Source organism: Papilio polytes, unplaced genomic scaffold (genome assembly GCF_000836215.1).
Source record: "Papilio polytes unplaced genomic scaffold, Ppol_1.0 DF823510.1, whole genome shotgun sequence".
Classification (NCBI taxonomy): Eukaryota; Metazoa; Arthropoda; class Insecta; order Lepidoptera; family Papilionidae; genus Papilio; species Papilio polytes.
This window is the reverse complement of record NW_013525694.1, coordinates 2,634,153-2,662,146: the sequence shown is the minus strand read 5'-3', so window position 1 is coordinate 2,662,146 and position 27,994 is coordinate 2,634,153. Positions and strand designations below refer to the sequence as shown.

General features: G+C 31.9%; 7 protein-coding genes across 10 annotated transcripts in view; 3 read left to right on the top strand and 4 right to left on the bottom strand.

The window, feature by feature from the left end:
- Positions 1 to 3: 3 nt before the first annotated feature.
- LOC106104563 (lipase 3-like) lies at positions 4 to 2,414 on the bottom strand. The gene is made up of 5 exons (XM_013284640.1): positions 2,160 to 2,414; positions 1,507 to 1,711; positions 1,063 to 1,433; positions 551 to 709; positions 4 to 445 (listed from the first exon to the last, which is right to left on the bottom strand). The coding sequence occupies exons 1-5, from the start codon at positions 2,313 to 2,315 to the stop codon at positions 65 to 67; spliced, it is 1,272 nt and encodes a 423-aa protein (XP_013140094.1). The 5' UTR covers positions 2,316 to 2,414; the 3' UTR covers positions 4 to 64.
- Positions 2,415 to 3,510: 1,096 nt separating this feature from the next.
- Positions 3,511 to 4,321, bottom strand: LOC106104561 (programmed cell death protein 5). Its single transcript, XM_013284638.1, has 3 exons — positions 4,164 to 4,321; positions 3,955 to 4,066; positions 3,511 to 3,882 (listed from the first exon to the last, which is right to left on the bottom strand). The coding sequence occupies exons 1-3, from the start codon at positions 4,227 to 4,229 to the stop codon at positions 3,668 to 3,670; spliced, it is 393 nt and encodes a 130-aa protein (XP_013140092.1). The 5' UTR covers positions 4,230 to 4,321; the 3' UTR covers positions 3,511 to 3,667.
- A 264-nt stretch (positions 4,322 to 4,585) lies between these two features.
- LOC106104562 (tRNA-splicing endonuclease subunit Sen34) lies at positions 4,586 to 6,529 on the bottom strand. The gene is made up of 7 exons (XM_013284639.1): positions 6,254 to 6,529; positions 6,095 to 6,181; positions 5,886 to 6,021; positions 5,697 to 5,812; positions 5,419 to 5,529; positions 5,036 to 5,185; positions 4,586 to 4,789 (listed from the first exon to the last, which is right to left on the bottom strand). The coding sequence occupies exons 1-7, from the start codon at positions 6,303 to 6,305 to the stop codon at positions 4,596 to 4,598; spliced, it is 846 nt and encodes a 281-aa protein (XP_013140093.1). The 5' UTR covers positions 6,306 to 6,529; the 3' UTR covers positions 4,586 to 4,595.
- Positions 6,530 to 6,780: 251 nt separating this feature from the next.
- On the top strand, positions 6,781 to 9,816 carry LOC106104658 (epimerase family protein SDR39U1). Its single transcript, XM_013284779.1, has 5 exons — positions 6,781 to 6,993; positions 7,102 to 7,306; positions 7,472 to 7,706; positions 8,375 to 8,608; positions 9,393 to 9,816. Exons 1-5 carry the CDS (start codon positions 6,969 to 6,971, stop codon positions 9,597 to 9,599), a joined length of 906 nt encoding a protein of 301 aa, XP_013140233.1. The 5' UTR covers positions 6,781 to 6,968; the 3' UTR covers positions 9,600 to 9,816.
- Positions 9,817 to 10,170: 354 nt separating this feature from the next.
- LOC106104657 (purine nucleoside phosphorylase) lies at positions 10,171 to 19,027 on the bottom strand. 4 transcript variants are annotated; one of them, XM_013284774.1, is made up of 6 exons: positions 18,816 to 19,027; positions 16,055 to 16,167; positions 14,975 to 15,153; positions 13,570 to 13,812; positions 11,319 to 11,462; positions 10,171 to 10,987 (listed from the first exon to the last, which is right to left on the bottom strand). In XM_013284774.1, exons 1-6 carry the CDS (start codon positions 18,914 to 18,916, stop codon positions 10,793 to 10,795), a joined length of 975 nt encoding a protein of 324 aa, XP_013140228.1. In that variant the 5' UTR covers positions 18,917 to 19,027; the 3' UTR covers positions 10,171 to 10,792. The 4 variants fall into 4 exon arrangements, with proteins under 4 accessions (XP_013140228.1, XP_013140230.1, XP_013140231.1 ...); XM_013284776.1 differs by having other exon boundaries at positions 10,176 to 10,987; positions 16,073 to 16,167; positions 18,816 to 19,023; XM_013284777.1 differs by lacking the exon at positions 18,816 to 19,027 and adding an exon at positions 17,589 to 17,720 and having other exon boundaries at positions 10,176 to 10,987.
- Positions 19,028 to 21,203: 2,176 nt separating this feature from the next.
- On the top strand, positions 21,204 to 25,958 carry LOC106104656 (probable cytochrome P450 305a1). Its single transcript, XM_013284773.1, has 9 exons — positions 21,204 to 21,276; positions 21,516 to 21,767; positions 22,165 to 22,390; positions 22,810 to 22,990; positions 23,994 to 24,093; positions 24,580 to 24,766; positions 24,963 to 25,080; positions 25,167 to 25,305; positions 25,500 to 25,958. The coding sequence occupies exons 2-9, from the start codon at positions 21,545 to 21,547 to the stop codon at positions 25,679 to 25,681; spliced, it is 1,356 nt and encodes a 451-aa protein (XP_013140227.1). The 5' UTR covers positions 21,204 to 21,276; positions 21,516 to 21,544; the 3' UTR covers positions 25,682 to 25,958.
- A 235-nt stretch (positions 25,959 to 26,193) lies between these two features.
- LOC106104541 (equilibrative nucleoside transporter 4) overlaps positions 26,194 to 27,994 on the top strand; it is a 4,538-nt gene continuing 2,737 nt past the window's right edge. Inside the window, exons 1-2 of the mRNA XM_013284619.1 lie at positions 26,194 to 26,504; positions 27,118 to 27,272. Coding sequence (XP_013140073.1) covers positions 26,335 to 26,504; positions 27,118 to 27,272 — 325 coding nt within the window. The 5' untranslated portion in view covers positions 26,194 to 26,334. The remainder of the gene's footprint in view (positions 26,505 to 27,117; positions 27,273 to 27,994) is intronic.

Sequence of the window (27,994 nt, the reverse complement as noted above, 5' to 3'; positions counted from 1 at the left end):
TAGTCAACGAAAATTATTAAACTTTATTACATGAAAAACAGAATATCTCTATATTTTAAAATTGTCAGTTTCCAGTAGATTTAAGCAAACTTATAACTCTGTCGTACAATATTACCCTCGCATCTATAGCCCACATGTAATCTAAATGCGTAAATGAAGGCAATGGTAACAACATTTTGATCCCATGTCCTAGCTCTTCGTGTAAACGATAAACATCTCTCACTTGAGATAAAGGATCGTTGTTGGAGTAGTGCAAAAATGTGGGTACTTTAACATTCGCTAGATTGTATTTCGGAGGCTTTATCTTGCCGTATACAATCATATTCCTCAACAAGCCATGATCGTAGCGACGGAACTCTTTACCAGCAATACTTTGTCCGAAGTGAGCGAACTGTCTCACAGAGGATCCAGCTGGAGTGTGACCGAATATAGCTGGCATCATTGTCTGTGAAAATAAAAAAAAATAATAACTATTTCTATCTCAAAATAGATGGCGTTATTTTCAATATTTCAGTAAATATTTTAGATTGATAAATGTTTTTAAATTTACCGCATTATGTTGATCCTCGTTCCATCCACCGATAAGGAATAATATGTTGCTACAAATCGCCTGCGTAGAGACCTGATCCCTGCACATTGCCTCTCCTGCCCACGTCATTATCTGATTGTTAGGCATGAATTCACCTATTCCAAATCGGCTTGCAAGTTCCTAAAAATAATCATACGTCACTACTACAAGTTTCTATTTAAATATACCTGTAGGATATTTTAAATCTAGTCTTTGCTCTTTACTAAATCTATTCAGTAAAGTAAGGATAGCTGTTATATTTTTAAAAAATATTCTTTCTACATTACATTTATAAGCGTTTCTTTTACCATTCTGCCACAGAATATTCATCAACATTACTAATTTCGTAATGTTTGCAAAACGCACTATTTAAAAAGTAGTTTTAAGATGCAATTAACCTCTAAACTTCTCATTAAGGTTAACTATTTACTAAACCTAACATATCATAATTATTTGTGTACTTTGCGTATGCAACTATACTATTGAATATTTACCTCTATATCGCTTGTAAAACGTGCTAAGATATTTAACAGAAGACTCTTGTTATGTGCCATGTACGCAACAGGGGCAAACGCATGCATAGAAATTATCTTATTGTTGTACTCAGGGTGAAGCGACGCCATGACAAAGAACGATGTTGTGCCTTGAGAATGTCCGATGTAATGGAGTTTTTCTTGTTCTGTGTTCTTTAATGCATAATCTATCATCGTTGGTAGATCTATATTTCCGATCTCATCCCAGGAATATTCCCAGAAAGAGTTGCTCAATATTGAGTTAGGATTATAACGGATATGTCTACGAGAATAGTAGTTACCGCGAGCGTTGCCCATCCATACATCGAATCCATTTTCAGCGAGAATGTATGCTGCAAAACAACTGATATGTTAACATTTAATTAACGTTAAAATATAGTAAGAGAGGAAATTTTTTTATCGTACCAAAACCATTGCCAGGGCCCATAATAACCCAATCAGCTGAAGAGCACAGTAAACCGTGCATCAAAAACACTATGGGCCGCTTCACCCCGGGGACATTGTTGGAGTCTCTGCCATGAGGAATACGGTGCATCCGTAGAATGTATCCATCTGAAGTCGTCACCTCGTGCTCTTCCAATGGATATCTGTATTTCCGAACAAGTTCGGGCTTGAAAAGTAAAGGTAATTTAAAGATTGTCACCATAAAATAACATCTAGATATACTGTTGCTAACAGCTTGCGTAAAAATAAAAAGATAACCCTGCGCTACATTCCGATGTTGCTGAAAGCTTGTTACTAAGAGAAAATTGAAACTATTTTTTATTTTAAGTTGGATAAATCTAACTACACCTCAAGATTGAAAGAAATGGACAAATAATGATGTTAGAATTAACCAGTGGAATTTTGATATTATGACATTAGGACAAAGAAATATAATATAAAGATAATTCTTCTTTGACGTATTAACCCTGTAGTTAATAGGTATACCTGTTAACATATACAGTGCAGATAAATTAGGTAATTTAAATTTTTATATTTATATACAAGCCATCTGTAGTCTTTTGTGTTTAACAAAGCAATGTAAAAAAGACTATGAGATAAAACGTATTACTTACAACGTCTAATTTAGCATCCTCTAGTACATTGTCTGAAAACCGAGGCTTGAAGATATCACTACTAACTAAATCTTCAATATCACTAGCGTGGGGAGAGTTCCCGGCTGATACAAGGGCGAAGCCCGCAAACAACACGATCAGTGTTGTACGCGCCATCTCGTCATTAACACTTCTTACAGTAAAAGATTATGCCTTTTATAATATTCACTATGCAGATATAAACTGATAACTTAGCACATCGATCATCACCAATGTCGATATTATCGAATATTGAAGTATATAAAATTTAATCAATGTTTTAAACGATTTTAAATACGAACAACTAAAAAATCTGTTCACGTTATCATTGCCAATTGGTCTTGTTATCTAATCCATTTGAAAAACTCAATAGCAATTGGACATATACAGTAGGTAATTAACTCGAAGTCCACTGCAGGTACGAGAATTGGTTCAGGTACATAAATGTGGACATAGAGGGTAATGTGCTTGAAGCGACGTCAGCAGTGTACATGTAGACATTAGTTTGATAGATAAATAAAATTAACATTAGTAAAACTTGACAGGATTACACAGCCTTGTTATTTTAACTAAGTGTAAGTCATTTTATTAGAACCACCTTAAATGATGAATAACCCTTTATTTAATACTGGCTTTTGCCTACACCATCCACATGGAATTTAAAAAAACAAAAGTGAGTAGTGTTCTTCCAGACTATCCTCTATGTCTGTACCATATTTCATTCAAATACCTTCAGCTATTTAGACTACAAACTCAAACAAGACATCCCTCCATCGAAACTTTCGCATTTATATTAGTAAGAAGTATGATTGTTCTCTTCAATCAAATTATAATTATGTTTTAATTGAATGTTCTCAAACTTATTGAATCAAGATTGTTTTTTTTTTATTTTTCCGGTTTGTTTTTCATGTATTATAGGTAGAATTAAGTATAGAATATAAGAGTATTAATTTATTTTATAAAACGTTTTTGTTAAGTGTAATGTACTTTAGTTACAAATTCCTTGTGAAAATCATAAATAATAAGGATGTCATTTTTATAAAAGAGAAAAATAGGGTAGTTACTAACAAGACTGGCAGTAAATATATTAATAGTAAGTAGGTGTATAATATACTAATATTCTATTGACATTCTGTATACTAAATGCAAAAAACACCATTATTAAAATATTTATACTCGCTGATTAGTGATATATTTTAAATTATTGTTTTAATAAATATAATGATCCTGTGTATCCAAAACCATTTTTTTTAATTAAAACAAAAATGTATTTGCTTTTTGTAACAATTATCACTCGAAATTATGTTACAAATTTTAACATAGAAATAGCAAATACATGAGAGAAATCAATTTAATGTGTTACATTGAGACAAACATATTAACACTTTCTTAGACTAATCAGACACCATTAGCTTTCAAAAGTAAGAGTAGTTCTGAGCTCACATAATAAGCAGCTGAAAGCTTTTACAAAAATAAGATCTCTCCGTTTGCTAGAAATCATCATCATCCGAATCCAGAGCGGCTCTACGGCGATCAAACTTGACAGTGCTTGTTGTCTTCGGCATTTGTTGATTCACAGATTGTAACAATTCAATTAGTTCACTTTCCGATATTTTCCCGCTTAATTGTCCCATCTGTGCCATTCTACATATCATATTTTCAACCATAGCTCCTTTTTCTGGCTTACTAAGCTTTATTGTGTTCACTGGAACAGGAAAACGATGTTAGTTGGTGTAAAATTTTAATATAAAGACGTTAAAAATAGCATTTAAATTACATCTGGCTCTTGCGTCTTGACTGAGCACTTGTGCCAAAATCGAATGTTTTGCATCTTCCATAGCTCTCATCTTTTCTTCTTGAGCTTTAGCTTGATTAGGATCTCCTGTACCCTTAAAAAGAAGAAAAATCGAGTCTTAATGTTTAGGAACAACATGATCTTGGCAACCAAATATTTTTAGTATATAACCTAAAATAACAAAAACATACCCCATGTTGTGCTTGTAATTGGGCAAGGCGTTGCTGCCGAATTCGTTCAAGTTCAGGATCATCCATATCAAAATAATTATTTTATCAGATTTTAAAAGATAATTTTAAACAAGTCTTATTTTTTTGGAAACACTATGATTCAGTTTTTGACATTGACAATTAGTAAGTGTTGCAAGTTATTAGTAACATTATTACGATTAATTGGGGCAGACTACATAAAAAAAATCTTAGTAAAATTACACTCCTAATATAAGCCGGAAGAGATGATAACATTCGTTAATAATTGCGAACCAACAATTTGTTCCCTTTCTCTTCAAATTATACAACAATTTAACTAATCTTGTCGATCTACATTGGGCAAAGAGAGGATTTCCTGATTTAGGTGGTTATACTCAAAAAATTGGGTTAATCAAAAACAGATACATATTTAAATCAGTTTATATTATCGTGCCATTGAAGTGTTTGATATTCGATCTCGCAATTACCGTTAGCGAAAGCTAGTATAGCTAATTTATTAACAGCAACTGACAGTCGACCAAAAGCAACCAAGTTAGTTGGTCGGAATTGAGCTAATGTGTCATATACACATCGAACCATGTAAGTGGCATGAAATCTTACAGGATCTCCTGAAAAAAAAAAAATACAAATCACACAATTATTTACAAACATTTAGTAAAAATATGCTTATATGTAATGTTCAATACATATTTTTAATGCATTATCCCTTCAAATATTTTTAGATCTACAAACATTTATGGTTAAGTTCTTATCTTTTACAGGACAGTTTACAATGGTTGCTATATCAATGAAAATTATTAATGAACTTGTAACAGATTTCATAAACAGAATAAGACAAAGTACCTGGTAATTACCTTGATATAGTAAATAGTTACAGCCAAATTTAGACCCACTTGTTATATAATGTCCTTTTGACCAAAGATCCTTAAAAGTTTTATATCGGATACTGCCCTCTCTATCAACTACACTTGGTTGCAAGCAATCAATTGACACTGTTTCTGTGACTGTAAACAGTACATTTAAATGGATATTAGTATGTAGTACAAATTATTTGAAAAGTAATAGTCAAAATAGTTCAATCAAATTAAAACTACTCATACATGGAATCAAAGTTCATTCTAATAGTAGACTAACAATTAGACATCCCAGAAAAATTGGTTTTTGAAAACTTAATTCATGTTCAACTACAAATATCTAGGCTTCAAAATATAACTGTATCCCATAATTAGACACCTGCCTAACTCTCTTCCATGTTCTGTGGGGAGATGCACCAATGCTTGAGATGCTGTTAAACTTGGAAACTTATTTATTTCTTCTTGTAATAATGTTTCTTTGTCTAAGTGCACATCTGTAAATATAAATGAGATTATTTTTATATGTTCAGCGTCATCAATTTGCATATTATTATTTGTATTTGTATTAGATTTGTATATTGGTTATTTCATATTATTTTAAGAATGATTAATAACTCTCTCAATAAGCTCAATTAGGAAAAGCCATTTAGCAATAACATACCAGAAAGTCCTTTTTGTAATAACTTTTGTTGCTTTCCTGCTAGTATAATGTCAATTTTTTGTGATATTTGTTCAATTTTCTTTTTCCGGAATGCCTCATTTTGCTCTTCTAGTATCCTAAAATATAATTAAAATTTTATTGTACTTTATAACTTGCAACCAAGCAATGTAACCAATTTATATCTTATACTTTTGTTCTGAACTTTCAATATTCAGTTTTTCCTCTTCTCCAGGGGCATCATTCAAATTTTTTGCAATGTGTAATTCACAAACACCAATCTCAACTAATAAAGCCGATTCTTCAGACATAAGAGCCAAAGGTAGTCCTGCAAAAATCAAAATATCACATCTTAGTTTTATAACATATTATTGTGTTTTACTCTTTTTACATTTACAGACCTTGAAAATCATTTTGTCTAGGAAATGAAGGAACTGTTCCAATTAGAGCTCCACATATACGAGATTTTGTACGAAGTGTCAGCCAATCTGTAAAATATTTCTTAAGTATCTGTATGTTTTCGAGTAGAATAGCTATCAAATGAATATTTTAAAACAAACCGTCCGCATTCCATACATAAGCCACACCATTATCTACATACAATGGAATCATCTTACAAATACATAGCAATTATTTAAATTTTATACATTCACTTAATATAACAAGTAGTGTTCTGAATTTCTTATTGCGTTAGAGTCATACAAAATAAGACACTTATAAATTACATAATACTAGTACAAGATTAAACTTAATAGCAAAACAACTACTCTTATTTCATACAGAAAAATTGTAGTAAAAATAGTTAAAACCGGAGTAAACAAATTTAAAATAAACATAAAACACTGACACCTGACAGTTACATTAGCAGATATAGATAATATACGGTTTAGTTGTGAAGAATAAATGCTTTATAATCTAACTTCTGGCTTGTTGCGATTTGCAATTATAGTTAGGTCCTATCTTTTTCACCCAAGATATTCTGAAAAGAAAAATATCTGGAAATATAAATTCTCCCACTGATTTCGTACTATAATTCTGCACATTTTGCGAAGTAAAAAAGGCAATGTCCAAATGTCATTAATGTCAGTGTCAGTCAAACAGCTGTGTGCGGTGTTATATTGTTTATTATTCTTGAACTTTAATGCAATTAAATACAATAACAGAATCAGTTATTAATGTGAATATGGAATTATAACTGAAAATATTTTGAGAACTCTTCCAAAACACAATATTATCTCATAAAGGCATTTCATAACATTATTATATAACACTATCATGTCAATTAAGAAGGTTTTAATTGGTAAGTTAATTATTGTCAAATTAAACATTTTATTTGGTTAAGATTTGATCTAGAATTGTTTTAATTTTTTTTTTATTTCTATTGCATTTAAAGTCATTATTTGGACAGGTGGCGGTACCGGTTTTATAGGGCAAAATTTAAACAAACTACTTACAATGAGTGGTTATAACGTAGTAAATGTATCACGGATGCCCGCCGCTAATAACATATCTTGGACTACTTTGGAGAAATCAGGCTTACCAGATTGTACTACTGCGGTAGTCAATTGTGCAGGACAACAGTTTATGGATTTTAAAAAGAGCTGGACACCTGGGTAAGTTATTTATAACATAGATTTTTAACTTCAAGTAATATAATTAGTGTCCAAATGTTTTCCAGTGGAATGATAGTTTACATAATGCACATAAATACTCTATGTAAAATAGGTCTCTGTTTTGCATCTTAATTTTCTATAAGCAAAATTTTGTATTTCTAACAGATTTAAACAAAATGTTCATAATTCACGAGTTTACACAACAAAGTCATTAGCAAAGTCTATCAATCAAACCAATAAGAAACCAAGGGTTTTTGTATTGGTTACTGGAGTTGGGGCATATGAACCATCAGAAACTATAAAATATGATGAAAGCAGTCCAACAACTGGGACTGATTTCTTTTCTAAACTCTTAGTGGAATGGGAAAAGGCAGCCAGTGTTAACCCACCTGTAAGATTGGTAAGTAAAATAACTTTGTTTTTTAATGACTTTATTTGTACAGTAAAAGACAAAATTTTACTTGTTGTATTGGTGGTACTTATGGTTTGTTTGTAGGAAGTTTGAGAGTAGCCCCCATAGTAGAGAAGGTTAGGAGTAAAAGGTTAGCATGGTATGGGCATGTTATGAGGAGGGATGAATCGTATGTTACAAGGAGAACATTAGTTATGAGTGTGGAAGGGTACATCGGTAGAGGTAGACCTAGAAAGAGATGGATGGATTGTGTAAAAGGTGACATGATCAAAAAGGGAGTGATGACTGAGATGACGTATGATAGAGTTATGTGGAGGACAAAAACCTGTTGCGCCGACCCTATGGGAGTAGGATAAGGAGATGATGATGATGATTGGTGGTACTTATGGTAGTCTGATAAACAGTTATAGTAATACCTGTAGGTCAAATCATTATACTATTTATTGAGCATAATTTAAATAATGTGTCTTTCTTAAGAGAAAAATGAATTACATGTTTTGACAAACAGTTTTATTTCAATGATGTATATTTTTTATTTATTTATTGACTTATTTTGTGTTGTCACATAAAATTTATATCATTTACCTACAATATCTAGAGTCTCCTTTTTATCATTTAGTTACAATAGGAATAAGAAATGTTTTAATATTTTTCAGGTCATAATCCGTTCTGGTGCAGTAATCGGTCGAAACGGTGGAATGATAAAGAACATGATTGTGCCATTCTTCTTTGGTCTCGGAGGCAGGCTGGGTTCAGGCAAGCAATATTTGCCGTGGATACATATTGACGATCTCACAGCGCTCATACAGTATTCTATAGAAAATGAAGAAGTCAAAGGAATTTTGAATGGTGTTGCTCCACAAGTTGTTACTAACGAAGAATTTACACAGGTACATATTCCTTTTTATTTTTAATTGCTAACCAAATCCTTTACTCAAGCATCTTTATTATAAACTAGCTTTCACCTGCGACTCCATCCGCGTCGAATTAAAAAAAAAACAACATTAACTAGCCTGTGTGTTCTTCCAGACTATCCTCTACATCTATGCCAAATATCATCAGGATCCATTTAGCCATTTAGGCTAAAAACTAACTAACTAACAAATATCCATCCATCCATCTAAAATTTCACATTTATAATATCGATTAATAAGGAGCAAGATTAGTAAAATAATAGTTCTTATTCCCTGGGTACTAAAGGCTATTATAGTAGAAGAAAGCAGAAAACTATATGTAAGAAAAGTCCATGTTTGAAGTAAGGGATCTTGCAGTCAATCTTTCAAAATAGATACCAAGAAAATATTATATACTATACTTTATATTACCTTTATTTTAAAAAGAACTTTGGTGGCTCAGTGATTTAAGCACTTGACCTGTAATCTACAGGTCTTTGGGTTCGAATCCCGCCATGTACCAATGTGATTTTTTCGATTTTTCGAATTTTCATATGTACCCGACGTTCTTACGGTGAAGGAAAACATCGTGATGCAACCTGCACATATCGGCGAAGAAATTCAAAGATATGTGTGAAGTCGACCAACCCGAACTTGACCAGCGTGGTTGACTTTGGCCTAGTCAGCCTCACTTAGGGTAGGCTCCGAGCCCCTCGGTGGGGACGTTTAGTGAGCTGGTGATGATGACTTTATATTATCTTATAACCTTTTATTTTTCCAGTCTTTTGCAAAGGCATTGAGCAGACCAGCATTTCTGCCAGTTCCGGAATTCGTGTTGAACTATATGCTTCACCCGGAGAGGGCCATGATCGTGACCAAGGGCCAGTATGTAGTACCTAAGAGAGTGCTCGAATATGGATTCAAATATAAATTTGCTAATATTGATGATGCCTGTAAAGATTGCGCATATCTGTTGCCTAGGAAATAAAAATGTATGTATTTGAACTGTGCACATATAAGTAGGCAACTATACTGTAATAACTGTTAATAATAATATTTATTAATAATTATGATATATTTATAATTAATAATTGATATTTACAAGGATATGGAGTCAAAAACAATTATTAACAATTATTACATTAGTGATATTTTCATGCAAGAATTTGGACTGTTAGTTAGTAAAATTATTTTTTAAATTATGTTTAAATCTATTTATGAGTGTTTAAAAACTATGAAAGATTTTGTTTGAAAAAAAAAACTGAATACATTTGGTCAAATGTAACTTTCTGAAATAGTCTGATATATAAAAAAGTCAATTAATTTTAAAATAAAGTTACTGAGTAAATTTTGACTTTTATTGAACTACATCTTTGGCTAGCTAACTGCGTCCGGTGCTAACATCAACTATTCAATTTTTCACATTTCTAATATTAGTATGATTATTATTTCTCTATTAACGATTCGAATATACGCGATGTGGCATACATAACAGCTATAACTAATTAGGAATATAAATAAAAAATCTATTCTGCACTTTTTATTACAAATATATGTTACAGATATTTATATTTATATAAATGCTCTTCATCAACTAAACTATTTAAATTAAATATTTACATATTTATATGTTATTATGATAAAATCTTATACAATGATATGCAGTATATTATGCAATTTATTTGGGTAATAGTACAGACACATAATATCGAATACTTCGAAATAAATAAATTTAATTTCTAAATAACATAAATGTGTATTACCCAAGCAGTTTATTAAACAGTAAATTTTATATAAAAAATCTTTTAACTTACCTACGATTATGAGATTACTGGGTACAGAAAATTCGCCATACTTCACACTTAAATAAAATGGCAAGAATATGCTACAAATTTCCTACCAAAAATTAAGCTAATAAACAATTATATTAAATTCCGAGATTTGATATAGTAGCTGTTGCCCGCAACTTCGTCCGCGTGGATTAAAAAATAAAATAAAAGCTAGCCTATGTTACTTAGTGGTAACGTAGGTTTTTAACGGTGAAAGAATTTTTAAAATCGGTCCAGTATTCGAGTTATTTCAATACAAAAATACAAATCTCTTCTCTTTATAATATTAGTATAGATTGAATCTGAACCTTCGAGTAAATTAATGTATTTAAATGACATATTATACTGGTTACTAATAATTTTCAATTTCCGCGAACTTAGCGACTAGTCTGGTGACGTATTTGCGGAGGATGTCCTGCCTCATTCGCCCCACGTCCAACACCTCTTCGTGATTCGCCTCATCGTCCTGGTCATATCGCGTCACACACTCGTTTGTTATTAAAGACAGAGCGAATACTTTCATGTCGCAATGTCTCGCAATAATTACCTTAAAAAAAAATATTAAACAAACTTAAGTACATCAAAGATGCGAGATAAAACTAGCACTGAAACCGTATACGAAGTGTTTTTCGATAATCGTTATTAGAATCGACAAAATATCGACATCGACAGTTATTTTCAATTTCATACTTTTCGATATCTGTAATCGAATTCATACATCGATAGCTGTAATCGAATGTTACTTTGTTTAGGGGGGTTGATAAAATCCTATAGTCCTATCGAGTCACATCCTACGCAATTTCCTCACTCCCTCGTCCTGTTCATTCTGTTTACATTTACTTAAAAAGTGTAAATTGTCGGAGTGATAGGAAGCATACCTCATGTACAGTCGACATGCCCACAGCGTCAACACCAACCATCTTCAGCATGTTTAGTTCTGCAACCGTTTCGAAGTTAGGTCCTCCGAGACATGTGTACACTCCTTCTCTTACTAAATTCTCTATATTCAGTTCTTTGGCCAACTATAAAGAAATATTTATATTAATTGTGTTAATAATATATCTACTAGTTTTTTAAATATACAATTTATTCCCTTTGATGAATTGTTTGTACATAATTTGAAAATCTTTAGCGTTAAAGCAAGCGTCGTATTTGACTGAGCAAGTAATCTTTATCTATTTTTAAACGCTTGTTGACCGACTTCCCAAAAGAAGGAGGTATTCAATTCGACGGTATATATATTTTTTTTTTTTTTATGTGTGTTTTATGTGTGGAAGAATTGTAGCCCATTAAATTTGCTAAATAAAAGTCCGCGATAGCATATATCTATTTCTTAAGGTTGTCGCACAATAACCGTTTGTTTCGCGAAAACCGTCAAATAAATGCAATCGACTTCCTTAAAACGCTTTTATTCTTATTTCGTATGAATCCTTATCCAAATAAATATGTTTTCACGGTAGAGTATTAAATGTAGATCATAATTGCCTTTTACAGTATGTAATTCTGACAAAGATTCTAGAAGTTATCAAAATATTAAAACTCACGGGCAACAGCGGCGCGCGGCTGTACAGAATTATGAGTGAATGATCGCAACGATGTATTAGATCTTTACTTAATTTCTTATATAATCGATTTAGATAACTCATTCTTTGTTTGAAAGCTAGTGATTATCATACTGCAATGTTTAGATTCACTAAAAATCAAGAAATAAATAAACTTTTTAATAAAAAAACAAAACCGACTTCCAAACAAAATACACGAAAAACAAAACAAAATACACCAAAAACAAAATATTCTCAAAAAAACAGTACACTAAAAAGTAACGAAATAATTCCTTGAAAATAGTAAACCTACCTTATTGTAACTGTTATGTCTATATTGTACAATTATTTTTACTTTGAAGTCGGTGTCAGTCAATGTAGATTCATTACTTAATTGTTACTATACTTTCAATTGTCAATTGTTATGGTAAAAATGTGGAAACCCTTACGTAGAAATATCACTGCTTACCTCGGCTGACACCGACATCAAAGTAAAAATAATTGTACAATATAGACATAACAGTTACAATAAGGTAGGTTTACTATTTTCAAGGAATTATTTCGTTACTTTTTAGTGTACTGTTTTTTTGAGAATATTTTGTTTTTGGTGTATTTTGTTTTGTTTTTCGTGTATTTTGTTTGGAAGTCGGTTTTGTTTTTTTATTATTACACGCTTTCCAGTCATGATTTTAATCTCTGCCGACCTGAGATAACCTTCACCTTCGGTTATGTTAATGTAATTTACTAACATAAATGATTAATATTCATAATGAATTCGGATTTAGCAGATCAAAATAACGTTTTTAACTTTCAATACTTGTTTGCTTAATGCATTGCAGATGTGATTAAAATAATTTGAAATACAAAAATAAATAGCCGCTAACATTATTTGACTTGATTGTAATTAATATCTTCTAAATTTAAATGTCACATAACTCTTGTTCTTTCTTAATCATGGACATTTTTAATGTTATATTTTTATTACGAGACATTCGTAACCCTGTGTTCTTTTAACAAGATAAAAAAATCTTGTTCGTTTAAAACCACAACTGGCACATAAATATATTCTTGTTTTTTAGTCCTTTCGTTCCTCGATTAATCGACAATTTGTCGGGTGAAGTGAAGGTCGATGAATGTTTAGTGTTATTTTTTACAACTTAGGTCTTAGCCTTGGGTAAACTGTACATTGCAAGCTACATTCCTTTCTCAGAAATCAATAAAAACAAAGTTATATTAATAGTGAAGGTCTTCGATAGTTAACTGTAAAAAAAGATAAAAAAACAGCAAACCAAAATAGTCTACTAGGTAATTATCGTGTCTATTACCACGGATAATGCAATACTATAAAATTGAACTGTAAAAGCTGAAAATAAGCGTACTATCTACTCATAATGACGTCTCTATAATCACAATTACGTCATAGAATAAATTAATAATTTTATATATCGCTGCTTAAGGGTTAAAAGTCAATTCTGTGGATAAAGTAGTGGTAATTTTATAGGAGATCCTTTCACAAACGGGGAAAAAACAATTAATGAGGCAAAGTTATTAATAAACTTACTGAAGCGTCTTTAGAATTAATATTTACCTGTTTAGCGATTTGTCTGTATTCGTAATTGTAAGCTTTGTTCATCGGTATAAATCGGGGTCCGAATCTCTCATCATTAGGTCCCAGTAAGGGATTGTTGCCAGCGAAACCCATCATATTAATGTGGTCCTTCATGATCATTAAATCTCCAATCTTGTAATTAGGGTTCAGACCTCCCGCCGCGTTGGTCGCAATAAGTGTCTTTACCCCAATAAGCTTCATAACTCTAACCGGTAGACAGCACTGTGGACAGGAAAAACAGGAAATGAGTAAAGGTTATCGAACAAGTTAGAACAAACAAGAATCTTACTATCAATAAATCAAAACAAGCCTACTTAAGTAAATAGAAACAAGACAAGTCAAGTTTAGTATAGTGACGACTATTACAAAAGATTTTTTACTCCACATACATGAGTTGGGACATCTCATCTTTATTTTATTTATTTTAACTAATCAATGACATCATTGATTATTTAAAATAAATAAAATAAAGATACCTTATCTAACTTCCAACAGAAGAGGACCATACAACAAATTTAGTAGTGGATTAGAAATAATGTAACCTAGGGAACGTGATATTTTTTGGGGATGAACCGTATCCCGAGTATTATACTAGACTTTTTTATATAATATATGTGCAAAATTTCAATAAAATATATTGAAACGTTGCGGAATTATCGAGTAAACATGAAAAAACAAACAAAACTAGTGTATCCTACGGGAACTGTAACTATTACCGGGATAAAAAGTAGAAAAATACCTTCTAGAACGATTCAGCAGTTTAGGCTACAAACACTAACAAACATCCATCCATTTATCTAAACTTTCGCATTTATAACATTAGTAAGAAATAAGATCACGCATTGATGGCTGTAAGACGCAATAAACTTCGACTTACAAATGTTTAACAACAAGCCCTACTATCAATGCGACGTATTTACTAACGTTTATCTTAACGTTTTTACCCCCTTATTGTGATGCCAACGACTACAGATAACCTTCGACTGGGGGTCGAGAACGCCTTGCATCAGCCAATCTAGATAATTCCAACGGTGAACGACGGCTTTATCATAGTCAAGAAAAATTCCTAAGCAATATTTCCATTGTTAATGAACCGATAATAGTTATATCTAATGTTTACTACAGTAGAGATAAAAATATAGGAAATGTAGTGTTAATTGAATACCAATTAAATACTGCAATTTAATTAGCGTCAATTAATATGTTACTAAAAATTACATTTTGAAACTCAGAGCAACGTTTGTTAAAAAAAAATTTATAACAATAGGCCCATGAAAACAAAAGATGAAGGATTTTACATTAAAAAATTCTGACTAAACCTCGTTATGGTATTACGTCATCATAACATAGTCTACAAGTTAGAAGAGTTTTCTGCATAACTTACTTTCCAAAGTGGATATCCTTCGTAATAGTGGAAGCGTCCTTGCATCGCCACAACCGGAATGCCATCCAGTCTTCCGAACACCAGCTTTCCATGATGTCCCTCAACAGTACTCACGGGGAAATTGGGAATATCCTCGTAAGGTATGCACTCCGCGTCAGTTATAGTTTCAGCTAACGACCCTATAAAAATAAAATAACCTCAAACTAATGTTTTTCATTCTAATTTAGATGTTACTTATATTGTGAAATCGCGGCGAAGCAGTGTTACTACAGACAAATATCCACTAACAAAGCACAATACCACCTCCGAGCTAAAGTGCGATATAAAGCGTGGATGGCCTATAGTTCATTATAATCGGGAACCAAATTATTTAATTTTAAGTGCAAGGGGGTTCTCTGGTAGAGACTGATCGGCTTACGTAGAAATGGATGGATTGCGAGAAAGGTGAATTGATCAAGGAAGAGGTGACATCTGCTACTGAATTACTCACGTACATTGTTTATTTTAATAACTTCATATAACCTAATAAAGCTATAAAATATTTTTCAATGTAAGTTATAGCAATGACACAGATGTAATGATACTAATTCGTTTAAATTAAATGAACGTACTGTTTTATGCAAACTGATATGTTTAATAAAGTAAGAGATAGTGTTCCACGAACCTATTGCAATGTATATTACAATTAAAACATAATTTATCAATCGAAAACATATAAGTGAAAAATATTCCATAACATCTATACATCTTTTCGATAATGGGCAGTTGTGAGTGATTCTTCCTTAGTTCTAATTTTCTCTACCGGGACAGTTTGTGGCATAAGACTTATCTTTATCTGTGAGCCAATAAAACGCCTCAAAACAAACAACACTAAATGAACATATCACTTTGAAAGAGATCGTAAAATTTATGTTTGCAAATAAGTCTACCTCGCTTTAAATTGGTCCATGTCCTAATTTTAGTTTTGTCCTTTGATAACACATTGTATTATTTGTTGATTGTTAACATGAATTGAATGGTGCCTTTTAAAGTTCTGGTAACGCGTAAGTTAAAGCACATATAATTTGAAGCAATAAATACCATGTTTCCAATACGAACCCATCCCGGAGCCGCAAATGACGCCAATGCATGGCCGGATTGAGACACGGGAGAGCAGGAAGTTTGCTATCTCCACAAGGGTTTCGTATGAGTACCTGCAAACAAATTTATTATGAAGCAATTTTGAACTGTCACCATTTACGGCCGATTAGCCCGAACCTAGCATGTAGTAAATATGACTAGGACTTAGTTAATCGCGCTGGCTTGGTTGAATTATTGACTACACGCACACGTTTACAGCATGCAAAATAATATGATACTTAGTAACAATTTATAAAAAAATGTACAATGTAATTAAGAAGAGTAGAAAATGTAATTTACCACCAGTATATTTTTTTAAAACTTTTTAAATTGAAAGTACAGCTTTTTCTACTGTCATACCCATAGAGGTATGGTCCTAAATGTTTAAGTAGTCTTCATCCACAAATTGTACAAAAAATATCTGGCTGTCACGTTTTTGTTTTAAAATAAATTGTTGTTGATTAACTACTATACTTATTATAGGGTAATTAAAAAGTTAATGGCATGGTTATGGCCTAATGAAGTTAAAGGAAAATTATGCTACAGAAAGAAAACTATCCGTTTGCTAACCTTGTCAACGTTCCCTAACAGAAATAAGATTATCTCTTTGTACAATATTTTAAAGGCAATCGGGCTGTCATGGTGCGAGTCAAAACACAGAGCCCAGGACAGAGCGAGCTGGCGGCGTTCTGTGAACGGCCTCTGCCCCACTTTGGGGACATCGGAAAAGAAGAAAGAGAATATTTTGGTATTCTAACCTGACTTCGTCCGTGATATTAGACTTGTTTTTTTCTTGTATATATTAATTTTAAACTATTACACAATAATTTGTAATTTTTACTAATAACTTGTTTTGGGCAAGTATTCGTATTAGCAACAAACACTAATTTATTCGCCTTATTTAGTAGTTATTTAAATGTAAAATTGTTATTTTTACAACATAGATGATTTTATTTTTTAAAGGCTTAATAAAAATTATTAATTGACTTTATGTTTGCGAAATTTGATATCGATTGTTTAAAATAGTATTTTTCAGAAATGTTGTACATCTTACAAACATATTTGTCAAATGTTACTATCTTACACAGGCTTTTTAATAAAAATACAAACATTTCATAACTTCCCAGTTTATTCCGACATTCTCGGTTTATTAATTTGGTAAATTGATAATTAAAGGTAACATATTGTGAATCGGGTTTTTAACAAACCGCAATGTAATAGGATCCCTTACCAGAATAAGATCAATGCTTTTTTTTTTAATAATCTATGTGATCATTATAAATAGGTAAGATTTGTCTTTTTGTATTTTGTATGTATTAAAATAACTCAAAAACTACTGGGCCGATTTTAAACATTCACCACTAAATTCACCATTAAAAAACTACGTTATCGCTGAGTAACATAGGCAACATTTAAAAATTTCACGTGAACAAAGTTGCGAGCAACAGCTAGTTGATACATATTTTCATCATAAAGAGAAGTAAAAAAAAAATACCTGAATTTATATCGTGTATCCAGGTCAAACATTATGAATGAAAATCACAATTTTCACTACACGGAATACAATTTTTGTAAACACGACCGTTTTAATAATACAAAAACACGTAATGTTCTTGAAAATAGGTATGTAGCACTGTAAATTGATACTGGCATTATATACAGGTTTCGTCGACAATTTTATAATACTAGACTATGTGACGTCACACCAGTCGTGCCTTCTTTTTTTAAAAAATTGTTGAATGACAACTTTGCCCATCTCAACTGAGACCGGCCCCCGGTCCAGACCCTTTACAAAGAACATGTATGACGAGCTAAAGATGTAAGTATTTATTATCAGTAATGGTAAAAGAATTTACGCCAATTACTATAAGAATATATGGTTAGAAAATGATTCATATGTAATATATTATGAGCACGATTGTACACGAGAATCACGTTATTTGGCTATAAATTGTTTCTTGTTTTTATATTGCATTTTCTGAGCAATTTATTATAAAAACAATTATTATATCCGTGTTGCAAAAGAGACATATAGGTAACTAAAAAGATTCGAAAAGATTAGATATTAGAAAAATATGTTTTTTTTTTTCGTTTTTAAAATTGGTACTGATACGAGTGAATTTTATTTTGAACTAAACAATCGATTCGGATATTATATCAAGCTATCTGAATAAACTTTCCTCTAAAACACATAAATAGAAACATAATTTGGATGAAATGAATTACTAGCTGTTACTCAGCACATAAATTTCAATAATGTATAACAACAAATCCAAACATCCTCAATTTCTTTAGTTTAATACTTCAAAAGTTTACAAGAAACATACAAGTAATTTCTTCTTATTAACTATTCGCAGTGTAATTTATCTTGGAGCCAAGGATGAACAACTTGTTGTCAATTAACCTTAGTTGAATTCCACCGTCGCCGCCGTCCTCTTACTTATGTAATCAATAATAATGTGTTCAAAATAATATATGAACCAGTTTTGTGTTTTATATAAAAATATAAACAATCGACAACCAAAAAATCGACCATAGTTATATCAGTTTAATTACAATTTCATCATTTTTGAAAGTTATATTTTTTTTGGTTTGACCGTTTTTTTACTATTTACTTACAATTAAAATTTCTTATACGTCTATACTCGAATGTTTTTTAAAAATATTCTCGAAGTTTTCGACTAATCTAATTAAAACACAAGTAATATTTTCAATGACATACCGTTTCGCGCCATATCCGTCATCGGGATCGACTTCAGGTAGACTTTCCTTCACGGGTGTGTAGATTTTACTTCCGTTAACACTGTCTGTAATCGGCGCCATCACTTTGATTATTTAGATAAATGTTATTTTAGGTTAGTCGCAGGTCTATATCGTTCGATAACACAGCAATAAATGCGGCGACCGGGACTCAACATCAGTTATATAGTAATCGGTCACCACAATGACCAGTCATAACGTACGGTTAATTTTCAAGACGTATAAACACTAAACGCGTTATCAAGTCGACCACATATCGCGGCTGTATGATTTAACACCGGCTAGCAATTGTGTCGTCAGATTTGTTTTTCAATAATATTGTTTTTAATATTCGTTTTGAGAATGATAACGTAAATCACTTTTCACAGTAACAATGTAATTGATAACACTTCAATAAATAAATTTAGTTAAAATAGTTTTAATTTTTCATTTAATCCGATTAATAGACCTTTCATTTTTTTTCCTTATCTGGTTTAGTTCTATTCTTATCGTCATTCTCGACAAAATTATGCAAAATACACGTTCCGAAGGCCGTGAAAAGTATGGGGCAGTCGCGCGAGATTGCTTCTTCCAACCAGTTTGGATTATTACTTTATTATCTAATTTTATCGTTCAATAGCTGCAAAATTTATTAGATAATATCTTAGTGACTAACAGACTTAGAATACGATGTTTGTATTGCTGACTCCATACTTAGTAATGTTTAAAAACCTCACTTTTGAGGGATTGTTTGCAAAAAAAAATACGTTTAGAGATCGTTGTTAAAAATTGCAATACAAAACAAAAGTGCATCTCTGAATATTTTGGTTACTATTTATGGGAATAACGACCAGTTGCCCAGTTACATTTAACCATTCGTTAGTGTTTTTTCTTCGATAAATTCAATGCGTTACCGAACTACGTAACCAGAGTTTTACTCCGTTGTTGCCTATCAACCAATGCTAATGAACATATAGGTAATAACAAAATAAGTGAAAACTTCAGCAACCCAGAAGTTATGTATCAAACAAGAGAAAATAATTTTAATTTCTGTGTGTAAATTAGTGGTCGAATATACGACTAAACGTAAATGAAACTCATTCGCTTATTTCAACATATAATCACCTGCGTTATTGTCCGACATATATACAGGCTCGCATTGAATACTTTAATGACCTCAGTGCTATCTCAATTTACCTCTGTCAATATCATATTAGTGTCCTACACAACGACGTAAGACAAAATTGCTCTGCAATAAGAGATAAAGACATACAATGATCAGAACCAACACATTACAGTTTTTTTTTGTTACGTTTTACAAAATGTACGATTCGTAATGAACTAAGCTTGTAAGATTGGTATTAATATGAAATAATCATCGAAGTTATATTTTTTCCTAAAGATTTAGATGTCTTCATAAGCGATCAAGGTTGCGTAAAGATATAAAGGTTATTTAATTAGTATTAGTCCCCGCTCAGTAACAACAATCTTATCGAAGATTTTCCTATTATTATCATAAAAATTTCCATACAATCGAAATCGTAGAAAGCAAGACAATTAATAAGATCAATTTGCATAATAAATAAACATACCTTGAAACTGATACAATTCAAATGTGATTAGGCTCGGTTTCTGAAAGGTCAATTTCTTGTTTATCACACTAACTTTCGCCCACGAATCCGTTCGCATTGTATTAAAACAAATCAAAAGCAAGTACTATTTTGTTCTTCGAAACTACCCTCTATAATATTAGTTTTATCTGTATACCCTAAAGCCTAAGGTGGTATATTTTAATAAATTAAGTGAAGGAAGCGTCTGCCTACCCACATTCTCTCTTCCATTCTTTAAATAAAAATAGAAACAACAATATTTTCAACAAAGTGTCATGACAATAGAATTTCGCGGATACAGATACACTTGTACGTGAATGTAAAGTTAAATGTGTATTTTTAATGTTTTCACATTTTTCATATGCTCATTTAAATACAAAAACACTTTGATAACGATTCAATTATAATTGAATTAAAAGAGGGGAATAAAGGAAAGGATGCAATGAATAAAATAATAGAACTGGAGTTAAAACAAATGTAGAATTCAAATGAAATGTCACGAAAAACGTGTAGGTACATTTGAAAAGCATAAATATGTAACTTCTTTCATACACAATGTACATAAAGAAATAAATACGGTATCAATACCGACTATTGTTTGTAAGATCTTAGATTATTTTAAACTTACTTCCTCGTTAATTTGCATAACACAAGGCGTGATTATTTGTCGTTTTGCGATAAAATCTCTAAGAAAAAAATAGTTTCGCTACCGGTGACTAAATCGTTTCAGTTGCTTTTTGTACAGTGCAGTGATGTGGACCGTAATATTGATAGCTTTTTTTTTCTTCTACCTCATCACATTGTCTACCCAGCGACCGACGGCGTACCCACCAGGTTACTTTAAACTATTGTTTTAAAAAAATTTGTAAATCCAGACTACTACTTTGCCTAAAAAATGACCAGAGCACAATCAATTTTATACCTTTAAATGTTCCTACATGCTGAAATTTTAACACCAATCAGATAACGCCAGTACTAAGAAAAACTGCTGAATATCATAATCGGGTTTAAACAATAATATTACATCTATTTTATCTTTCCTATTTCCGTCATTTTGTGTTTTGTTGTTTTAGGTCCTGGTTTATTGCCATTCATTGGTAATATGTTAACAGTTTGGTACAATCATAAGAAGCTAAAATATCGCCATAAAGTATGGCAAATGCTGTCCCAAAAGTATGGAGATATACTCGGCTTGCAGCTCGGATCTATAAACGTAGTTGTTGTGTCCGGAAAAGAGTATATAAAAGAGGTATCATCAAGAGAAGTCTTTGAAGGAAGACCTGATGGCTTCTTTTACTTGATGAGATCCTTTGGGAAGAAATTAGGTACGTATTTTGTTTTTTAGTGGACTAATTCTAAGCATTTGGTTATTCCAATAATTTACTGCATGAACAGGTAGAGAAAGACATTTCCTCAACTGTATCTCACATTCTGTATGAAAGTAGAACTATGTGACATTAATCAAATCATATCTTCTTATTTCTTAGTAATGTTATAAATGTGAAAGTTTGGATGGATGGACAGATGTTTGTTTTAGTTTGTAGCCTAAACGGCTAAACGGATCTATGAAATTTTCCATAGACCTAGATGATAGTCTAGAAAAACGCATAGGGTACTCACAATTTTTTTAATCTTACGCTTTTTTTTTAATACGCGGGCAAAGTCGTAGCCGAATCCTAGTAATGCACAAAACTCCAAGTAAAGTAAAAAAAACTATTTCAGGTTTAGTTTTCTCCGATGGACCGCACTGGAATAAAAGAAGGCGGACCGTGTTAAAGTATTTGAAACATTACGGCTACGGTTCTAAGGCTATGGAGGTTCAGATAAGCGAGGAATGTCAGGCATTAACCAAACTATTGGCGAACAGCGCAGGACGGGCAGTTTGCGTCAACAAACTATTTAATGTGTGCATTGTTAATGTTGTTTGGCGCTTGGTGGCAGGTAAAAGGTTGGTGAAACCTATCTTTAACAAAAAAAGTAACTTAAAAATATTTTGACGCTATGCTGCAGTATAAAGAAATATATGAAACATAATCTAATCACTGTAAGGATTTCGCACGGTAGTGCACTATATGCATGTTAAAGCATAGTACAGGTGTAGTATTTATAACGTCAAACTTCTTAAAGACTGGTGAGATCAATTTCAACCATTTGTCTGAGATATTACACGATTTATTCTTGAACTAGAGACGATATCATATGATCAGTCGATGATTTTTTTCTTGATTGTAACCTGATCGAACTATCAGGCTTTGTAAAATTTATTAATTTATTTCTACGATATGCAGTGTATTCTTGATCCTATACCTTAACAAAATAAAAAATAAATAAGTATGTTACTATTTGATTGTATAATATAATTTTCAGATATGACCTTACTGATGAACGTTTAAAATCATTATGTGATCTGATAACACGATCGTTCAAAGTGGTCGACATGAGCGGCGGAGTTCTGAACTTTCTACCATTCCTCAGACATGTAATGCCTGATCTCATCGGATATACTGAACTTATGGACATTAATCATTCTATATATGCATATTTAAAGGTATGTATGACAATAACTAGCTTTCGCTCGCGACTCCGTCCGCGTTAATCAAAAAAAAATAATTATCCTATGTGTTATTGTAGAATATCCTCTACATCCATCCAAACTTTCGCGTTTATAATATTAGTTAGATAGTGAGATAAGATTATATATAACCTGTAAATAAAAACTAAACTGGGATAAATGGATGAGCAAATAAAAGTTTAAAACGTTATTCAATAATGGAATATATTTCTGAAGGTAAATCATGTACAATAAGTCATGTACTTTTTAATGTATTGTTATTTACCATATGTTTAACTGCCTTAAAATTTGTAGAAACATGATTATATCCCTTTTTATTCATATTATATTTAACACAAATAAATGAAAATGCATTAAGTGCCAGCCCTAGTTTTAAATTAATATAATCCATCAGTGTTACAATAAATTAGCCATTAATGTTCCCGCTGGCTATTTTATACAAAAATAAATAAAACCTGTTATGATAATTTAAATAACCTAATTATAGTGTAGAATAATATTTCTGCAAAGTATTTGAATTGGACTAAATAAATTCTTTTTAAGCAATGTTGATCGAAATACAAATCTTTCTTAGTGTGTAAGAATTAATATATCTTTTCTTAAATAAACATAAGAGTACGAATATTATAACTACTCAGTTTCTTTTAAAATTATCCCTTACATAAATGTACTCATTGATCAACAAAAGGTTCATTTTTTATTCAGACTAGTTTACTGGCCGAATATTAAGATACTTCTAATAAATAATTCATATCTTTTATTAGAAAATGATAAAACATTTAGTTCATGGCCAATATGTTTGTGTGACGTCAGACTGTGCCATTTTCATATCTACAATATATTAACTAAAAAATACGATAACAGTATAGTAAAAAATGTACTTGTTACATTTTATTAAAGAATGTAAACAAGACGAACAAACATCTCAGCGATTCTTTGCGACATTTATGATGTCTTATCACGTTTTGTAATATTTTAGGAGGTAATCGAGGAACATCGGCTAAATCTCGATGATAAAAATCCACGAAATGTCATCGATGCATTTCTTATTGAAATGAACAGCCAAGAAGACAAAACATGTAAGAAATTAATCATTTGATTTTACATTTTATGAAGCATATAAAACAATGCAATAAACAAGTGCCTATAAAAGGCCTAATAATTTTTTACTGACTATTGTTGATCTTTTATGCATTTCCTCGTAAACAGTAACTTGCTCTACCTATATTCAATTTTTATTCCTTTAAACTATGTTTCACTACCTAATCAACGAATTTAAATAATTATTAATAGCATAGATACTAAAAATATATCAAAAACACCAAGAGTAATGCAAAAATGTAGATGAAAAAAGTTGTATTCAGTTTCAATTTTTTAGAATTATTTAGAGGTACTAAATATTGACTTACTTGTTGATGTATTTGGAGTTGTAATCTCAAGTGAGCAATGGAAATACTTTCTTCAAAGTAACTAAATCTTTATTTATTCGTTCTATTTGACTCTTTTTCCTTATTTGTCTGACTTTGCTACTAGCTGCCAGTAACTTCAACATTACTATGTTACAGTGACTGCTGAGGAACTCCAGGTGGTTTGTCTAGACTTGCTAGAGGCTGGTGTGGAAACCGTCAGCAACACAGCAGTGTTCCTCTTGCTGTATGTTGTTAGGGAACAAAAAGTGCAAGACCGCTTGCAAATGGAGATCGACAAGGAAATCGGCCATGCAAGACTTCCAGCCCTTAGTGACAGATCTAAGTATAGTTTACTCCGTAGTTAAATTTATTTTCACAGTCATGTACAAAACAAAATAATTAAATCATAATAGTTACTTAAAACAGTAAATAAAGTATTATTAAACAGTTACGACTTAGGGTTCAAGTCAGCAATGTTCGAGCAAGCAACTTGCGATAATTTCAATAAACTTAACCTCAAAACCTTGTAATATTTCTAGGTTAATCTATACAGAGGCGGTTTTGTTGGAAGCGTTACGGATTTCGACTATCGCCGCAATGGGAATACCGCATATGGCCCTGGAGGATGCGAAACTTGGCAAATATGTTATACCGAAGGTTGGCAAAGCAATTACTTTCAATTTAAATGAAGTTTAAGGTCGATTCGTTTTCATACGTCAACTTGTTGTTAAATATATCTCCAGGGCACATTTTTACTTCTTGCGTTCCATGATCTTCATAACGGCAAACATTGGAAAGATCCATCAGTTTTCCGACCAGAACGTTTCCTTACAAAGGAAGGAAATTTAATACAAGACGATTGGCTGATGCCGTTTGGAACAGGTAATATTAATAAATGTAACTTTATTTATCGAAAGAAAAAGCATCACACGATAATGAGGCTGTGGCTGACAATATTCACAGGATTGTTTAGTGTATTTTTTTTTAAATTCGCTTTTATAATAGGTGATTTATTCGGTCTCTCGAATCTACTTGTATATTTTTGGTAGACAGTTATACATAATATTTATTTTTAGGACGAAGACGTTGCATCGGAGAAGGACTGGCCCGTTCTGAACTCTTTCTGTTTCTAACACACATCTTGCAGAAGTTTCGGCTGAAAGTACCGGAGGGCGCACCTCAACCCTCTACGGTGCCCATCGAAGGCGTCACTCTCACTGCTCAAGAATTTAATATTATTTTTGAACCGAGATACTGAACCCACCGTATATATTAAGTATTGAATAAGTTTATTGTATTCCCTATGTTTTGATTGCGGTATTTTTTAGTTCTTAAAGGTTGCAGTTTTTTTCAATTTTATTCTTATACCTACATAGCTCTCGTGTTTTGTAACAGTGTGGTAAATTTTTATCTTAAGTATATCAATACATTGGCAATTTGTGGTGGAAACCGGAAGATGTTTTATTGTACCCGAAGTCCATCCCTAAAAATCAATGCGCGACACGCATGCGTCGAAGTGTAGACTTTCACCTAACACACTGTCAAGTAAAACCGGCATCATTTGTTGTTAACAAAAGTCTTTATAATTCCTAAAACAAAACAATGAATCGTATTACAATAAAACATTCGTTGTTACGCAATAATTAGTGTATTCGTGTAATAAATTTCTCTTTAATGAATTCAAACATCAACTAAATAGATTTTTATATGTTTACTAATGGACACAAACTATTGTATTGTATTTCAGTGATTTTAACATAATGTGTTTGCGATTTTATAATCCCGTGTGTGAATTAAATTTAAAATACTAATTTGCATCAATAACATTCCTGAAGAAAAAAATATCACATTTAAACCAAGACGCAGTACTGATAAGGATATGAACTTGGTAGTTGTTTAAAGTTATACAAGATGAACGAGACTTTAGGTCGCGGGTATGCCCGCATCGACGCCATCAGGGCGGCGCGTGGAGAGCCCCTCACCGCAATGCCCGAACCCACGGGACCACCGCCTGACAGATACAACTCCGTATACTTCACACTCTTCGTCGCTGGAACTGCTTTCCTCCTGCCTTTCAACAGGTAACGAAAACAAATTTATAAAAATACCTCTTCAGTATTTATGCTATAGGCTATTCTAATCACCCCTGACTTAGGGCAGGATTTAACTCTATGTGGGGATGCATATGAGTTATACACACTACAATCTTTAAAAAATAACAAATTCTAGTAGTTGAAACGACAGATAACACAATACTAAACTATATATACTAATATGTAAAGAGGAAAACTTTGTTTGTTTGATTGTAATGAATAGGCACAAAAACTACTGGGCCGATTTCAAAAATTCTTACACCATTAAGAAGCTAGCTATCATTGAGTAACATTTTTGTTGTTTTTTAACAACACGCAGACGAAGTCGCGAGTGAAAGCTAGTAATATGTAAAATAATTAATTTAAACCGACTATGGACCTAGAACAAGTAGAATAGTCTAAGAGCAATTAGTTAAGTAGCAATTGCAATTATTTACAAGATTTGAAGAGAACTTTACTATGAAGTAATCTAGATTAAAATGTATAATAATAAAAATGAATAACCAATTATCTGTGCATATTTTACGTATCTACTATCTTGAAAAACTGAACATAGAATGTTATGGCGTTGACAAGTATAATAAAACACTTTTTCTTTCAGCTTTATAATGGCCGTGGACTACTTCCAGCACCACTACCCGAACACGACGATTATGTTCGACATGTCAACAGTGTACATCGCGTCCGCCTGCGTCGCCGTCGTCATTAACAACCTCATGCTCGACCTCTTCACCTATAATACCAGGATTACGTTTGGTATCGATGCATTTGTTTATTGAAAATGAACTTTAACAACCTGGTTTTAAGGTTGTAAACCCTTGAAAGGGCACATTAATGTTTATATATTCATTTTGATATTGAGTTGAAAATTTTCTTTTATTAATTCTTTCCAAAACATTATAACTTTCGATTGAGCAATTTGTTTACTTAAGACATTATACGATGTTTATTTGGGTACTGTACAATTTACGTATTAACTATTTATCTCATAACAACAAACTTAAGTAAACCTTAATAATAACATAACGATAGTGCGAATGACGTTGCAATGTTCGCGTTCATTAAACTTGTAATAATATCAATCGACTTTGAATGCAAATGAAATATTAAACTGTCTTAATATGTAATCCAATATATTTAGATGTATGAATATTAAATACACTAACGTACAAGCGCAGGCGCAAGTTAAAATTACTTGAAATATAACACCAAACACGTGTTTCTTAAATCGTACCAACAAATTGCTAACGAGCAGTATAGCAATCTTAGAAAACACGTGGTAAGAGACTAATTGGTTTTACAGCTGACTAATCTTTGAGGCCAAAAAATAACTAATTCCGTACATTGTAAAGAGCTAACATTTTACAATGTACATAATTAGCTTATGTTTTCACACTGTAACAAGCTACATGTTTTACAAAAAGTTAGTTCAACCTGAGTGACAGCCCATGCCGAGGTTCCCTCTCGGGGGCCCTTGT

What these genes read in the sequence shown, in the direction of transcription:
- LOC106104658 (XM_013284779.1), top strand. Translation starts at nt 6,969, where the DNA reads ATGTCAATTAAGAAGGTTTTAATTG. An exon ending in AATTAAGAAGGTTTTAATTG is followed by an intron (nt 6,994 to 7,101) that starts GTAAGTTAATTA and finishes TTATTTGGACAG; the next exon opens with GTGGCGGTACCGGTTTTATA. An exon ending in CTAACGAAGAATTTACACAG is followed by an intron (nt 8,609 to 9,392) that starts GTACATATTCCT and finishes TTATTTTTCCAG; the next exon opens with TCTTTTGCAAAGGCATTGAG.
- LOC106104561 (XM_013284638.1), bottom strand. Translation starts at nt 4,229, where the DNA reads ATGGATGATCCTGAACTTGAACGAATTCGGCAGCAACGCCTTGCCCAA. An exon ending in AATTACAAGCACAACATGGG is followed by an intron (nt 4,067 to 4,163) that starts GTATGTTTTTGT and finishes CTTCTTTTTAAG; the next exon opens with GGTACAGGAGATCCTAATCA. An exon ending in TCAAGACGCAAGAGCCAGAT is followed by an intron (nt 3,883 to 3,954) that starts GTAATTTAAATG and finishes TTCCTGTTCCAG; the next exon opens with TGAACACAATAAAGCTTAGT.
- LOC106104656 (XM_013284773.1), top strand. Translation starts at nt 21,545, where the DNA reads ATGTTAACAGTTTGGTACAATCATAAGAAGCTAAAATATCGCCATAAA. An exon ending in GCCCTTAGTGACAGATCTAA is followed by an intron (nt 24,767 to 24,962) that starts GTATAGTTTACT and finishes TAATATTTCTAG; the next exon opens with GTTAATCTATACAGAGGCGG. An exon ending in GCTGATGCCGTTTGGAACAG is followed by an intron (nt 25,306 to 25,499) that starts GTAATATTAATA and finishes ATTTATTTTTAG; the next exon opens with GACGAAGACGTTGCATCGGA.
- LOC106104563 (XM_013284640.1), bottom strand. Translation starts at nt 2,315, where the DNA reads ATGGCGCGTACAACACTGATCGTGTTGTTTGCGGGCTTCGCCCTTGTA. An exon ending in GGGCCCTGGCAATGGTTTTG is followed by an intron (nt 1,434 to 1,506) that starts GTACGATAAAAA and finishes GTTGTTTTGCAG; the next exon opens with CATACATTCTCGCTGAAAAT. An exon ending in GTTTTACAAGCGATATAGAG is followed by an intron (nt 710 to 1,062) that starts GTAAATATTCAA and finishes GATTATTTTTAG; the next exon opens with GAACTTGCAAGCCGATTTGG.
- LOC106104562 (XM_013284639.1), bottom strand. Translation starts at nt 6,305, where the DNA reads ATGATTCCATTGTATGTAGATAATGGTGTGGCTTATGTATGGAATGCG. An exon ending in TAGACAAAATGATTTTCAAG is followed by an intron (nt 6,022 to 6,094) that starts GTCTGTAAATGT and finishes TGATTTTTGCAG; the next exon opens with GACTACCTTTGGCTCTTATG. An exon ending in TAACTATTTACTATATCAAG is followed by an intron (nt 4,790 to 5,035) that starts GTAATTACCAGG and finishes TTTTTTTTTCAG; the next exon opens with GAGATCCTGTAAGATTTCAT.
- LOC106104657 (XM_013284774.1), bottom strand. Translation starts at nt 18,916, where the DNA reads ATGGCGCCGATTACAGACAGTGTTAACGGAAGTAAAATCTACACACCC. An exon ending in GGGTTCGTATTGGAAACATG is followed by an intron (nt 15,154 to 16,054) that starts GTATTTATTGCT and finishes TTATTTTTATAG; the next exon opens with GGTCGTTAGCTGAAACTATA. An exon ending in AAGGATATCCACTTTGGAAA is followed by an intron (nt 13,813 to 14,974) that starts GTAAGTTATGCA and finishes TCCTGTCCACAG; the next exon opens with TGCTGTCTACCGGTTAGAGT.